This window comes from Calonectris borealis, chromosome W (genome assembly GCF_964195595.1).
Source record: "Calonectris borealis chromosome W, bCalBor7.hap1.2, whole genome shotgun sequence".
NCBI classification, from domain to species: Eukaryota; Metazoa; Chordata; class Aves; order Procellariiformes; family Procellariidae; genus Calonectris; species Calonectris borealis.
Window position 1 is genome coordinate 20,298,856 of NC_134351.1, and position 13,912 is coordinate 20,312,767.

General features: G+C 45.0%; 1 protein-coding gene across 1 annotated transcript in view; it reads right to left on the reverse strand.

The window, feature by feature from the left end:
• The window catches only part of LOC142075010 (growth hormone receptor-like), a 116,893-nt gene that overhangs the window by 11,470 nt on the left and 91,511 nt on the right, over positions 1–13,912 (reverse strand). Inside the window, exons 2-3 of the mRNA XM_075136002.1 lie at positions 11,545–11,705; positions 10,312–10,490 (exon numbers count right to left, since the gene is read on the reverse strand). Coding sequence (XP_074992103.1) covers positions 10,312–10,490; positions 11,545–11,705 — 340 coding nt within the window. The remainder of the gene's footprint in view (positions 1–10,311; positions 10,491–11,544; positions 11,706–13,912) is intronic.

Below are 13,912 nucleotides of genomic sequence, written 5' to 3' on the forward strand. Positions count from 1 at the left end.
TTCGTTATTGCTGAGCAGTGCTTACACAGAGTCAAGGCCTTTTCTGACTCTCACACCACCCCACCAGCGATTAGGCTGGGGGTGCACAAGAAGCTGGGAGGGGACACAGCTGGGACAGCTGACCCCAACTGACCAAAGGGATATTCCATACCATATGACGTCATGCTCAGCATATAAAGCTGTGGGAAGAAGAAGGAAGGGGAGGACGTTTGGAGTGATGGCGTTTGTCTTCCCAAGTAACTGTTACACATGATGGAGCCCTGCTTTCCTGGAGGTGGCCGAACACCTGCCTGCCGATGGGAAGTAGTGAATGAATTCCTTGTTTTGCTTTGCTTGCATGCGCGGCTTTTGCTTGCCCTATTAAACTGTCTTTATCTCAACCCATGAGTTTTCTCCCTTTTACCCTTGTGATTCTCTCCCCCATCCCACTGTGGGGGGAGTGAGCGAGCGGCTGTGTGGGGCTTAGTTGCCGGCTGGGGTTAAACCATGACAGTCCTTTTTGGCGCCCAACGTGGGGCTCAAAGGGTTCGAGATAATGACAGGTTTGATTGGAATGTGCTAGATCAAATTTATAGCTGTTATTGCTGTTTAGCTATTAATTGGCAGGCTCCTGTGCTTGCCATGGGGCTTGCTTGCCTTACTGTATATTAGAGTCTAGTGCTCATTAGTGGCTGCTTTTTGCTTTCGCTGCTTGCTGTACTGCTGTACTGCTGATCATCTTACTGTGCTGTGCCTGGGAACATTTTGATAACAGCAATGGCCATGCGCCTGGGCTGGCAGATGGCCGGGGCATCGCTGCTGTTTCTGTGCTGCTGTACTGGACAGGCTGGAACTCCAGTGTGAACTAGAGTCGAAGGGATTGTGACCTGTGGATGAGTCCACGCGGGAGCAGGACACCCCGAAGCGTCTGTGGCCATGGATAAGCCCATGCCAGAGCAGGTACATCTCGAAGCGTCTGTGGCCGTGATTATGTCCGTGCCACAGCAGGTATACCTCTGAAGGGATTGTGGCCCAAGGATAAGTCCATGCTGGAGAAGGTACACCTCGAAGCATCTGTGGCTGTGAATAAGTCCATGCTGCAGCAGGTACACCTTGAAGCATCAGTGGCTGTGCATGAGGTCATGCTGGAGCATCTCAAAGCGTGTGGCCATGGATAAGCCCACGACAGAGCAGGTACGCCCCTGGAGGGACTGCAGCCATGGGTAAGGCCATGTTGGAGCAGGTTTACTTCTGAAGGGACTGTGGCTGTGGGTAAGGCCATGCTGGAGCAGGTCTATCTCTGAAGGCATTGTGGCCCATGGAGAAGGCCACGCTGGAACAGGCGCACCTCAAAGCAACTGTGGCTGTGGATAAGTCCATGCCGCAGCAGGTATACCCCTGGAGAGACTGTGGCTCATAGATGAGGCTCCACTTGGAGCAGGTACTCCCCTAAGGGACTGCAGTCTGTGGATAAGTCCAAGCCGGAGCAGGGGCAAGGGGAGGAGTTCATTGCAATGTTAAACCCTATGGTCTGGTCCAAAGGGACCAGGGGTGGAGATTGTAATGGAAATACCTTTAAATTGTTGTAACCTGGGACTTGAGTTGCATGTTACAGTAATTACTATAGCAGGAACCACCTGAACCAATGGAGGACAAGCCTTACAAGAAGCAGTGCAAGTGCAGTAGTGACCCAACCTGAGCTGGCTTTGGTGCCCAGTAACTCCACGCAACACACCACCTCTCCTGTCCTGAGTGACCACCATAACAGATGGAGCACCGAGTCATGGACTAAATGAACTCAATGGACATTATGTGGACATTTCTGGACATTTTACAGACATTTCACAGGGGTGAAATGACTAGAGGAATGATATCTGATGACTAGGGGAATGATATCTGTGTATTATATCAAAGGATGGGAAGGGTGGTGGTGGGTAATGAGAATGTATTGGATAGTGTGGGACCTGAGCATGACGTAAATGGTATGGAATAAGGGGTGGAGAATGTGCTGGCTTTGGCTGGGATAGAGTTAAGTTTCTTCATAGTAGCTGGTATGGGGCTATGTTTTGGATTTGTGCTGGAAACAGTGTTGATAACACAGGGAAATTTTAGTTATTGCTGAGCAGTGCTTACACAGAGTCAAGGCCTTTTCTGACTCTCACACCACCCCACCAGCGATTAGGCTGGGGGTGCACAAGAAGCTGGGAGGGGACACAGCTGGGACAGCTGACCCCAACTGACCAAAGAGATATTCCATACCATATGACGTCATGCTCAGCCTATAAAGCTGTGGGAAGAAGAAGGAAGGGGAGGACGTTTGGAGTGATGGCGTTTGTCTTCCCAAGAAACCGTTACGCGTGATGGAGCCCTGCTTTCCTGGAGATGGCTGAACACCTGCCTGCCGATGGGAAGTAGTGAATGAATTCCTTGTTTTGCTTTACTTGCGTGCGCGGCTTTTGCTTTCCCTATTAAACTGTCTTTATCTCAACCCATGAGTTTTCTCCCTTTTACTCTTCCGATTCTCTCCCCCATCCCGCTGCCGGGGGAGTGAGCGAGCGGCTGTGTGGTGCTTAGTTGCTGACTAGGGTTAAACCATGACAGATCACCAATTTAATCCCATGTCAGGTGGATCTGGGCCTATTGTTTTGTTTTTTTTAATAAGTCAAAAAATCAGCCTAATTTAAAATACGATAAATAACTAAAGGAAAATTATACTTTCAAGATTCCCTATCTCGCATACATTTTTAGGCACTTCACAGTTAGACACTTCACTACTAAGTCATCATTCTTCACTACTGCTCAGATGATGTGTGTTTTCACAAGCATCACCCAGCAACAACCAAAGCATCAATGGGCCATCAACGGTCCTTTCACACTAAACCCAAAACACAGCACACCCCCCAAGCTACTGGGAAGAAAGTTAACTCTGTCCCAGCCGGAACCAGGACAATATCCACCCCTTATTCTATACCATCTACATCATGCCCAGGTCTCACATTTTCCCATACATTCCAATTAGTCACCGCTACTTTTCCTGCCTTTTGATATATATGCACACAGGGATATCATTCCCTTAGTCCATGGACCATCCCTCTAAAATGTCTGTTGAGTTCATTTAGTCCATGACTTCGGTTTCCATCTGTCATAACAGTCTTGCAGGGCAGGAGAGATGGTGTGTGGTGTTGGGCTCTTGCATGCGGAGGCCAGTTCTGGGCGCTCGTCCGGTTCTATCATCGTTGCACCTTGCTCAGTTTCATCGGAGTTCATCCTACATTAATCTGGGTGATTCTTACTATAATACTGTTAATATGGCATATGGTAACCATAGAAGTGATGACATACAGTACTATGTAATAACTAACATCGTACAATTCAGTTCATTGGCTATTTTCACCCAAACTTAAATCCCCTTGAGGTACACACCGGACTTCCCCATCCTTTCTCATCACCCACCAAGTGCACCCAGGTCCTTGAGCAAAAGCAATCCCACGGATGGGTTTTCCCTTGCCCGAGGCAGGAGTAACCCAGACTGTCTTCCCCAGCATATTTCTTATGTGCACGACAGGGACTTTACCTCCATCTACAGTACGTAAGGGTTTGGATTGGGCAGAGCCAGCTCGAGTGACAGATCCCCTGGTGTTGACTAACCAGGTGGCTTCTGCTAAATGCATATCCCAATGCTTGAATGTCCCACCACCCATTGCTCTCAGTGTTGTCTTTAGCAGTCCGTTGTATCGTTCAATTTTTCCGGAGGCTGGTGCATGGTAGGGGATGTGATATACCCACTCAATGCCGTGCTCTTTGGCCCAGGTGTCTATGAGGGTGTTTCGGAAATGAGTCCCGTTGTCTGACTCAATTCTTTCTGGGGTGCCATGTCGCCACAGGACTTGCTTTTCAAGGCCCAGGATGGTGTTCCGGGCAGTGGCATGGTGCACAGGGTATGTTTCCAGCCATCCGGTGGTTGCTTCCACCATGGTGAGCACATAGCGCTTGCCATGCCGGGTTTGTGGGAGTGTGATATAATCAATTTGCCAGGCCTCCCCATATTTGTATTTCAACCATCGTCCCTCATACCAAAGAGGCTTTACTCGCTTGGCTTGTTTGATTGCAGCGCACGTTTCACATTCATGGATAACCTGTGCAATAGCGTCCATGGTCAAGTCCACCCCTCGATCACGAGCCCATCTATATGTTGCATCTCTCCCTTGATGGCCTGAGGCATCATGGGCCCACCGAGCTATAAATTATTCACCCTTATGTTGCCAGTCCAGATCCACCTGAGCCACTTCAATCTTAGCAGCCTGGTCCACCTGCTGGTTGTTTTGATGTTCTTCAGTGGCCCGATTCTTGGGTACGTGAGCATCTACGTGACGTACTTTTACAGTCAGGTTCTCTACCCGGGCAGCAATATCTTGCCCCAATGCCGCAGCCCAGATGGGTTTACCTCTGCGCTGCCAGTTGTTCTGCTTCCATTGCTGCAACCACCCCCACAGGGCATTTGGCACCATCCATAAGTCAGTATAGAGATAAAGTACTGGCCATTTTTCTCATTCAGCAATGTCCAAGGCCAGCTGGATGGCTTTCACCTCTGCAAACTGACTCGACTCACCTTCTCCTTCAGCAGTTTCTGCCACTTGTTGTATAGGACTCCATACAGCAGCCTTCCACCTCCGATGCTTTCCCACAAGGCGACAGGACCCATCAGTGAACAGGGCATATTGCTTCTCATTTTCTGGTAGTTTGTTATACAGTGGGGCCTCTTCAGCACGCGTCACCTCCTCCTCTGGGGATATTCCAAAATCTTTGCCTTCTGGCCAGTTCGTGATCACCTCCAAGATTCCTGGGCGACTGGGGTTTCCTATTCCGTCCTGTTGTGTGATCAGTGCGACCCACTTACTCCACGTAGCATCAGTTGCATGATGTGTACAGGGGACCCTCCCTTTGAACATCCAGCCCAGCACCGGCAGTCGGGGTGCCAGGAGGAGCTGTGCTTCAGTACCAACCACGTCCGAAGCAGCTCGGATCCCTTCATATGCTGCCAATATCTCCTTCTCAGTTGGAGTGTAGCGGGCCTCGGATCCTCTGTATCCCCGACTCCAGAAACCTAAGGGTCGACCTCGAGTCTCCCCTGGTGCTTTCTGCCAGAGGCTCCAGGTAGGACCATTCTCCCCGACTGCGGTGTAGAGCACATTCTTTACATCTTGCCCTGCCCGGACTGGCCCAAGGGCTACTGCCTGAACTATCTCCCGTTTAATTTGTTCAAAGGCTTGTTGTTGCTCAGGGCCCCATTGAAGTTGTTCTTCTTCCTGGTCACGTGATAGAGAGGCCTTATGATCTGACTGTAATTTGGAATATGCATTCTCCAAAAGCCCACAACTCCTAAGAAAGCTTGTGTTTCCCTTTTGCTAGTTGGTGGGGACATGGCTGTTATTTTGTTGATCACATCCATTGGGATCTGACGACGTCCATCTTGCCATTTTACTCCTAAAAACTGGATCTCCTGTGCAGGTCCCTTGACCTTACTTCGTTTTATTGCAAAGCTGGCCTTCAGAAGGATTTGGACTATTCTCTCCCCTTTCTGAAAACTTCTTCTGCTGTGTTGCCCCATACGATGATGTCATCAATGTATTGAAGGTGTTCTGGAGCCTCACCCTGTTCCAGTGCGGTGTGGATCACTCCATGGCAAATGGTAGGGCTGTGTTTCCACCCCTGGGGCAGTCGTTTCCAGGTGTACTGGACGCCCCTCCAAGTGAAAGCAAACCGTGGCCTGCACTCTGCTGCCAAAGGGATGGAGAAGAACGCATTAGCGATATCAATTTTGGCGTACCACTTGGCTGCCTTTGACTCCAGTTCATATTGAAGTTCTAGCATGTCCGGCACGGCAGCAGCACTCAGTGGCGGCGTGACTTCGTTCAGACCACGATAGTCTACTGTTAGTCTCCACTCTCCATTGGACTTTCGCACTGGCCATATTGGACTGTTAAAGGCTGAGCGAGTCTTGCTGATCACTCCTTGGGTCTCCAGTCGACGAATCAGCTCATGGATGGGGATGAGGGAATCTCGGTTGGCGCGGTATTGCCGACGGTGCACTGTTGTGGTAGCGATTGGTACCTGTTGTTCTTGGACCTTCAACAACCCCACAACAGAAGGATCCTCCGAGAGACCGCCGGGCAAGGTGGACAGCTGTTTAATTTCCTCCGTCTCCAGGGCAGCTATACCAAAAGCCCACCGATACCCTTTTGGGTCCTTGAAATACCCTCTCCTGAGGTAGTCTATGCCAAGGATGCACGGAGCCTCTGGGCCAGTCACAATGGGGTGCTTTTGCCACTCATTCCCGGTCAGGCTCACTTCGGCCTCCAATACAGTTAACTCTTGGGATCCCCCTGTCACTCCAGAAATACAGATGGGTTCCGCCCCTTTATAGCTTGATGACATCAGGGTACACTGTGCACCGGTGTCTACGAGAGCCTTATACTCCTGTGGGTCTGATGTGCCAGGCCATCGAATCCACACAGTCCAGTAAACCCGGTTGTCCCTTTCCTCCACCTGGCTGGAGGCACGGCCCCTCTAGTCCTGGTCATCATATTCGCTACCCACTTCTTGGAAGTATGAATCAGAAGTCCCTTTATTAAGGTCGGAAGTGGAATCAGCCCTTCTACTCTGTCTGGGAAACTGCTCACTGGAGACTGGAGCAGCAGTTTTCCTGGAAGAACCCCCTTTTGTGGTTGTTTTTCCTTGCAACTCATGTACCCATGCCTGTAGGACTGAGGTAGGTTTTCCATCCCACTTCCTCATATCCTCTCCGTGGTCACGCAGGTAAAACCACAGGGTGCCCCGGGGTGTGTATCCACGATGTCTCCTCTCTTGAGCAGAGGGACGCTTGGTCCTAATGGCTGAGACATTGGCCCGTGCAGGTGGGGAGTAGGACATATCCTCTTTGAGTTGCTGGACCTCATGAGACAGTTTCTCCACAGCAGAGACACAGGCCCGTAGGGAGGAAGAGAGACTTTCTTCATATTGCCGGAGTTGGCCAGCCAGTTCATCCACTGTTTGTTCCTCTCCATCTTTCCAGGTCATTATTGCCAATGAGTTTGCATGTGACGCTGGTGCGCTCCGTACAAACTTCTGCCACATGGATCTGGTGCATTTGACTTCATCTGGGTCTTTGGATAACTGCTCGTTGTTCAGGTCATCATAAACCACCTCCAGCACAGCTAATTCCCTGAGGTACTGGATACCTCTCTCCATGGTGGTCCACCTGCCTGGGTGGCATATAACATCTTCCTTGAAGGGATACCTTTCCTTCACACCTGACAGCAGTCGCCTCCAGAGGCTGAGGACTTGTGCCCCTTGTCCAATTGCTTTGTCAATGCCCCCTTCCCTAGAAAGGGATCCCAGCTGCTTGGCTTCCCTACCCTCTAATTCCAGGCTACTGGCCCCGTTATCCCAGCATCGGAGCAGCCAGGTGACAATGTGCTCGCCTGGACGACGGCTGAAGTCTTTTCGCATATCTCGCAGCTCACCCAGGGATAGGGATCGGGTGGTCACCATCTCATTTACGGGTTCTGCCTCCTCCTCCTCCTGTTGTCGTGATGGCCCTGGTTCATCTTCATCCCTTACTAAACAAGCTGATTTTCTTGTGCATTTTCTTTTTTGTATAGGGGCGACTGATACCGGCATGGGTTGGTTCTCTGTCGCAGGGGGCAGAGTAGCTGCCGTGCCTGCCGTGGGGGGTGGGGTAGCCACTGTGCTTGCCATGGGGGGTGGGGTAGCCACAGTGCCTGTTGCTTTGTAATCAGATGCAGAGACGTTTCCTTCCCCTTGGGGTTCTGAGTGGTGTTAAACAGGGCTCGGTAGGCGTGGGCCAGGCCCCAGCACATTGCAGTGGTTTGTGTCTCCCTAGAATGGCCAGGGTGACAGCATACTTCTTCCAAATATTCTACTAATTTTTCAGGGTTCTGCACTTGTTCAGGGGTAAAGTTCCAGAACACTGGGGGTGCCCACCGTCCTAGGCATTTGCCCATGCTATCCCACTCACTCTGCCACTCTAAACTATCCAGCCTTGGGGAGATCTCTGGATGACATTCTTAAATTGCTTACTAACCTTGGATAAAACCACAACAATATTCCCAAGGAGTACCAATAGATGTATCTTAACTACCCAGGGATGTTCAAGGTACTGGCAAGTTATTTTAACAAAGGAGATGACATCATAGAGGAAGGTAGCGAGGGTGCCATTCTCTATTTCCTCCATAAAAAATCTCTCGGAGGAAAAGGTATAATTGCTAATGGTCTCCATGAGGTGGTACCCGAAATGCAGAAACGGCTTCATTACGAATCCCAAATACCAAATAACCCCCAATGCCAGCGTTTTAGTAACAAATCTCCCAGGCAAAACATCATTAATCACTGCAGAGCACAGCAGACTACAAAACCCAACACCAATCCTTAAGAGCTACAGCAAAAACAGGAGCATGGTGCAGAACAAATTAATATGTTAACAGATATAAATTCCTTAATACGCTCTAATTAATCTGTTGTTATCTCAACCCTTTGCTGCCCCACGTTGGGCGCCAAAAAGGACTGTCGTGGTTTAACCCCAGCCAGCAAATAAACCCCACGCAGCCGCTCGCTCACCCCCCACCTCTGGTGGGATGGGGGAGAGAATCGGGAGGGCACAAGTAGGAAAACTCCCGGGTTGAGATAAAAACAGTTTGATAATGGAAATAAAACAAAGAACAGTAATAATAACAATGAGAACAGCAACAATAACAGAATACAGAAAGCAGACGATGCGCAATGCAACTGCTCACCGACCGCCGACCGCGTGTCACAAACGGGGGGCGAGCCCCCCCACACCCCTGGTTTTTATACTGAGCATGATGTCACATGGTATAGAATACCCCATTGGCCAGCTGGGTCCACCACCCCGGCTGTGCTCCCCCTCCCCAGTGCAAGCATCACCCAGCAACAGCCAAAGCATCAATGGGCCATCAATGCTCCTTTCACATCAAACCCAAAACACAGCACACCCCCAAGCTACTGGGAAGAAAGTTAACCCTGTCCCAGCTGGAACCAGGACATACCTAAAGGCTTATAAAAAAATCAAAACTGTGCATTTTTAAAGAGGTATCTATATTGCTGCCTGCTTTTGTAAATCCCATAAATACTCTGCATATTTTTAAGTTCTTAAGGAGTATTGATTTACTGCCTAAACTTAACTCATTTCATAGGCTTTAAAATATAGAGGCTCTACAGTAAGTGTAGCTTAAACCAGTATAGAAAGAAATTCAGACAAGTATTAGGAAAAGTTATAGACATTATAAGCCTGTTTGATTGAAGACTTACTAATAAGGAGTAGGATAAACAGAAAGTGCTAACATTGAGAAGGATCAGACGTGAGGAGGGGTCCGAGGTCTTTCACAGATGAAGGCCAACCAACAAACTTGACTATGTTTCAGTTGGTAAATTTGCCTTTTGTAGATTTAGACAAATTCATAACAGTATTATCTGCCTTCCTTCTGTCAGTTAAGTCACTTCATGTTAATAATAAAGTAAAGGAATTCAGAAAGAAGTCTCCATATGCAAATATTCCATGACACACTGGCACTTAGCCTATGCATTCAGGTAAGCTGGGTGCAATTTTTTTCCCCATAACAGGAAAACTAACTATATGAGAAGTTAGTGATTTTCAAAAGAAAATTTAAAAGATTTGGGGTATAAACATTTTATGTTTTCATGGACTATCCATATAGTCACAAATCTAACATTGCTGTCTGGTATGAAATCTGTATGTTTTATCTATGTTGCATTGTTTTTACTTGCTTATTGTATCAAATTTTAACTTATAACTCAAAGCTTTTCTTTCTTTTTTTTTTTTTTAATCTATTGAAATGATATTTATAAATATTAGAACTTTACAGGTACCCTGAAAAATCTGGACTGACACAGTGACATTTTCCAATCATAATATTCCCATTCCAACTACTAAAAATACCATGCACTGTTTCAAATAGCTGAGGTTTAGGAAAACAATAGAGAAATTTTTTATCCTTGAAAAAACTTGTATATATGTGACTATTGCTATACTTCCTAATCTAACACAGGGATTTCAGGGTCTCTTATTATCCTGCATGCCAACTATCTTGACACATAAAGTTACAATGTTTGCCAAAAAAATTCAGAAGAATATGGGCATATTGTTTAGGACTTAAGGTATCATCTAGTTAGCAATTACAAACCTGTTGCTTTTCATAACAGTACAAAAGTGTTAGAGACAGAACAAGCCTGCACTGTACTATGACTATTGTATAATAAATATTTGCTTCATACCTCCTTCCATTTTGTCTCATTAACTTCTTTGTACTGCAATTCATACTCCAGAGTAATCCATCCCTTCTGAACATCTGCTGTTGGTGGTGGATCCCATCTTACTTGGATATCCCCATGGATCCCAGTCTCACTAGTATTTAGCAGAGTCCAGTTAAGGTGGACAGGGGGATCAGGTAGTACTGTTTAAACAGAGTATTTGGAATAAAACAGACAGTTTTCAATGTGAAATGACCATTCTTACTACACACTGTTAAATGATTTCAGGACTAAAAAAGCATATTAACCACACATTTGCTGATTAAAATCTAAACCTATGAATCAATGACAAAGTCACTACAAGTTTGGTAATAAGAAGGCACCCTGCCATTGGAGGTAGACATGCTCTGCATAAATCTTACCTGAATGACTAATAAAGATGACTAAGAATGTATTACCTATTACACTACATTTTCCAATAGCAGCTTATAAAACATAAACAGTTCTCCATCAAAACTTAAATTTAGAGTTCTCACTATAATTAAAAAAAATAATTGAAGTAACTCAGAAAGATAAATTAAATATTTAATAATTACTTCAGAAATAATGTAGAAATACATTGAAAAACTATGGTATCTGAAAAATTATTCTAATTTTGCTCAGCTGAAGAAAAGAGAACAGTGGGTATTCTAGTCACTTGCAGGAATAAAGTGTTAATTGCATGTACATACACCACTTCTCTGAACAAGCAATAATGCCTGGAAAATCCCAGACAGTCACAATTCATATCACAATAAATATAAATTCTAGCTTAGAAATGCTAAACATCCTGATTCTGCAGATTAGTGTTGATTCAGGAACAAAAACCTATTTGGTTCCAGAACTTTGCAGAATCAAGATTTTAACGCCATCCTTGCTCACACTGAACAAGGGGATGTAGCATCCATTAGAAAGGGCTCAGAGTGACAGCAAATGCAAACTCATCTGCAGACGTTTGAGAGACCACTGGTATTCATAAAGAGAAACCATGTATTTGCTTTTATCCTTTTAGCTTTCTTCCAACCTGGGCAATATTTTCTGGTGTGGATCACATTACATATGTTACAAAACCAAATCCTTTCCTATATATTGTATTTTTTAGAAACTAACCTTTCTGAGAGGGAGAATTTAAATACAGTATGAATAATATGAAAGCTTATAGAATCACACCTATTGTGGTATAAAAATATAGAGGTAAAATGCATAATGGAAGCATACCTATTTCATCAACGCTGAAACATTTTTGATCAAATACTTCATCTTTATTGGCAAGCTTAACACAATATGGTATCCAAATAGAGGTGTAGGACGTGTTGAAATAACAGCTATTTTCTCCTGCAGTGATATAATCAGGGCATTCTTTCCAGTCTTCATCATTCCTAGAATGACAACAAAAATATAATATACATGAGAGAGAGATTTATAGATCTTACAAGGTACAAATTATAGATGTTACAAGATATGTTGTTGATAAGTCAACTTCTATGGAAGTGAGAAATACATGTCAATATTTATTGTGACTTAGAATGAAGCCAAACCACTATCCAAGCAACCTGCATAAATGTGTTTAGGTTCTTATGTACTGATAGTGGCATTTCTGTGCTTTGGATGGTGTTTCCAAAAGATCAGTCAGAGAGCACATGTTGTTATGCTGGTAGGTGCTAATGACTACCAGCAAGCACAAACTTAGGTAAATTTGATATGCACTTAAGCAACTGTTGTTCAGGCAAAATTAAATTGCAATAAGATGGCCATCTACATAATGAGATCTGAAACAGTGAAAGCCAGTCCTTACGGCAGATCAGTACTGCACCACCTGCAAAGCCAAGGACAGAGGAGTGCATTGCCCTGGGGAGCTGAATCGGGATGTAGGCACTGGAGCATTGATCGCTCACGTGGGAAAGTGCCTGAGGGTGAATGCTGCAGGAGACCTGGCACAAACCAACCCAGGACTGCAGGATGTGAATGAAGGGAAGAGAAATACAGCGCTGTGAGTGAGGAAGGGCTAAATTCCTTGGGATACAGAACTTCTAAAACAGAGGCTTGGAACTACTAGCAAGAAACCCCTTATGTTTTTCCATTCTGACTTTGTTCAAAAATTCATAAATGTTCTTTGTAAATAAAAGAATTGCAGCAGGAAATATCACATTCACATATTTCATTTCATCTCTTTAAAAAAGACAAACCAGCAGTTATAGAGAGTGGCATGAATTCTCAGACTGAGAAACACTGCTACTTGTGTAGGGTCATTTTCATATGGCCAAGCTGAAACTATGCAGCAGGTCCAAAACCAAAGAAGTCTTCAGTAAAGCAAAATGGGAACAACCAGATTATTAGAAATATTCTACAGGAAAAGTAACAGACATTTATTCAGTATTTCTGAAGTCACTTTAGAAAAACAAATCTCGTAGCGAACAGATCTGCTGTTGCTGTTCTTTATCTCAATACTCTCTCTCAGCCCAAATATAGAGTGAATAGGGATCTTTTCAAAAATTACAGTCTTGGTTTGTTAAAAATATACCGTAAATGCCTTTTCTTACTAAGAGCCATTCAAGCTGTACAGAAAGAGGATTAAGCTAAACCAATTATACCAAGTGCAACCTTCAATACTGGAGTGGGTGCTTAAGAAGTAAAAAGGCAGATGCTACATAAATTGAGTAAGAAGCATTTCTGCCACTAAGCACAGGTCTTGTGCTTAGCTGATGAGACCAGACACTTTTCTAAAGGAAATGCTGTAGCTCTGCCAGAGTCAGGACTTGATAAAGGTCTACGCGGTTAGACACTATGGTTTGTGTTAAGCAGGAGACTGGGTTAGGTGACATAGTTCAGTCCTGAGCCTTATATGTTGCTTGCACATTAAAACAGAAATATTTTTAATGTGGATGTTCAATTCACATCTTTTATTGCAGTATACTAATTTCTGGGGCAAAGATGAAATGTGATCTGTTCAACATATGTGGTACTGCTTTATTGTAGAGTTTAATTAATTTTTAAAGTTTGTACTCCCTTGATGCATGCCACTGACAACTGTCAAGTAAACATTTACACTTAAATAGTGGTTTTAACTTGGACCCCTATATTTCTGAGAGGTCTCGGAAAAGTAAGAAATCAAGCTTTGCCATTAAGCTTAAGTTTGCTAAGCAAATGTATCATCACCAGTAGAAAGCGTCTGTAGATCAAAAAGGTTGAAACATTAGATGGAACAGAAACTCACATCCTCCTTTTCCTGTGAACAAAAGGCCTGTTTTCCTTAATAGCCATTACTGGTAATGTCTATGTCCTCTTTCAGGCTAATCCTTGTAACATCCTGAAAATTACAAGAGCTTAAGTGGAATGTGAATCAGAATTGAACAGGGCTCAATGAAACATAATCCCCAGTCTCAGAGCAGCCTTTTTACCTGGACCTGCACATTCAGACTTTAATCTAGCAATTGATCAATGGAAGTCCTAGAAAAATTTAATAAAAAATTGAAAGGGGATTGTATGCAAACTCCACATCTGAGCACAGATATAAGGAATCTCACAGTTGCATGTTAGGTTGATAAGGAATAAACTCAAGTTCCCTATTAAAAACTCCTTTTCCAAG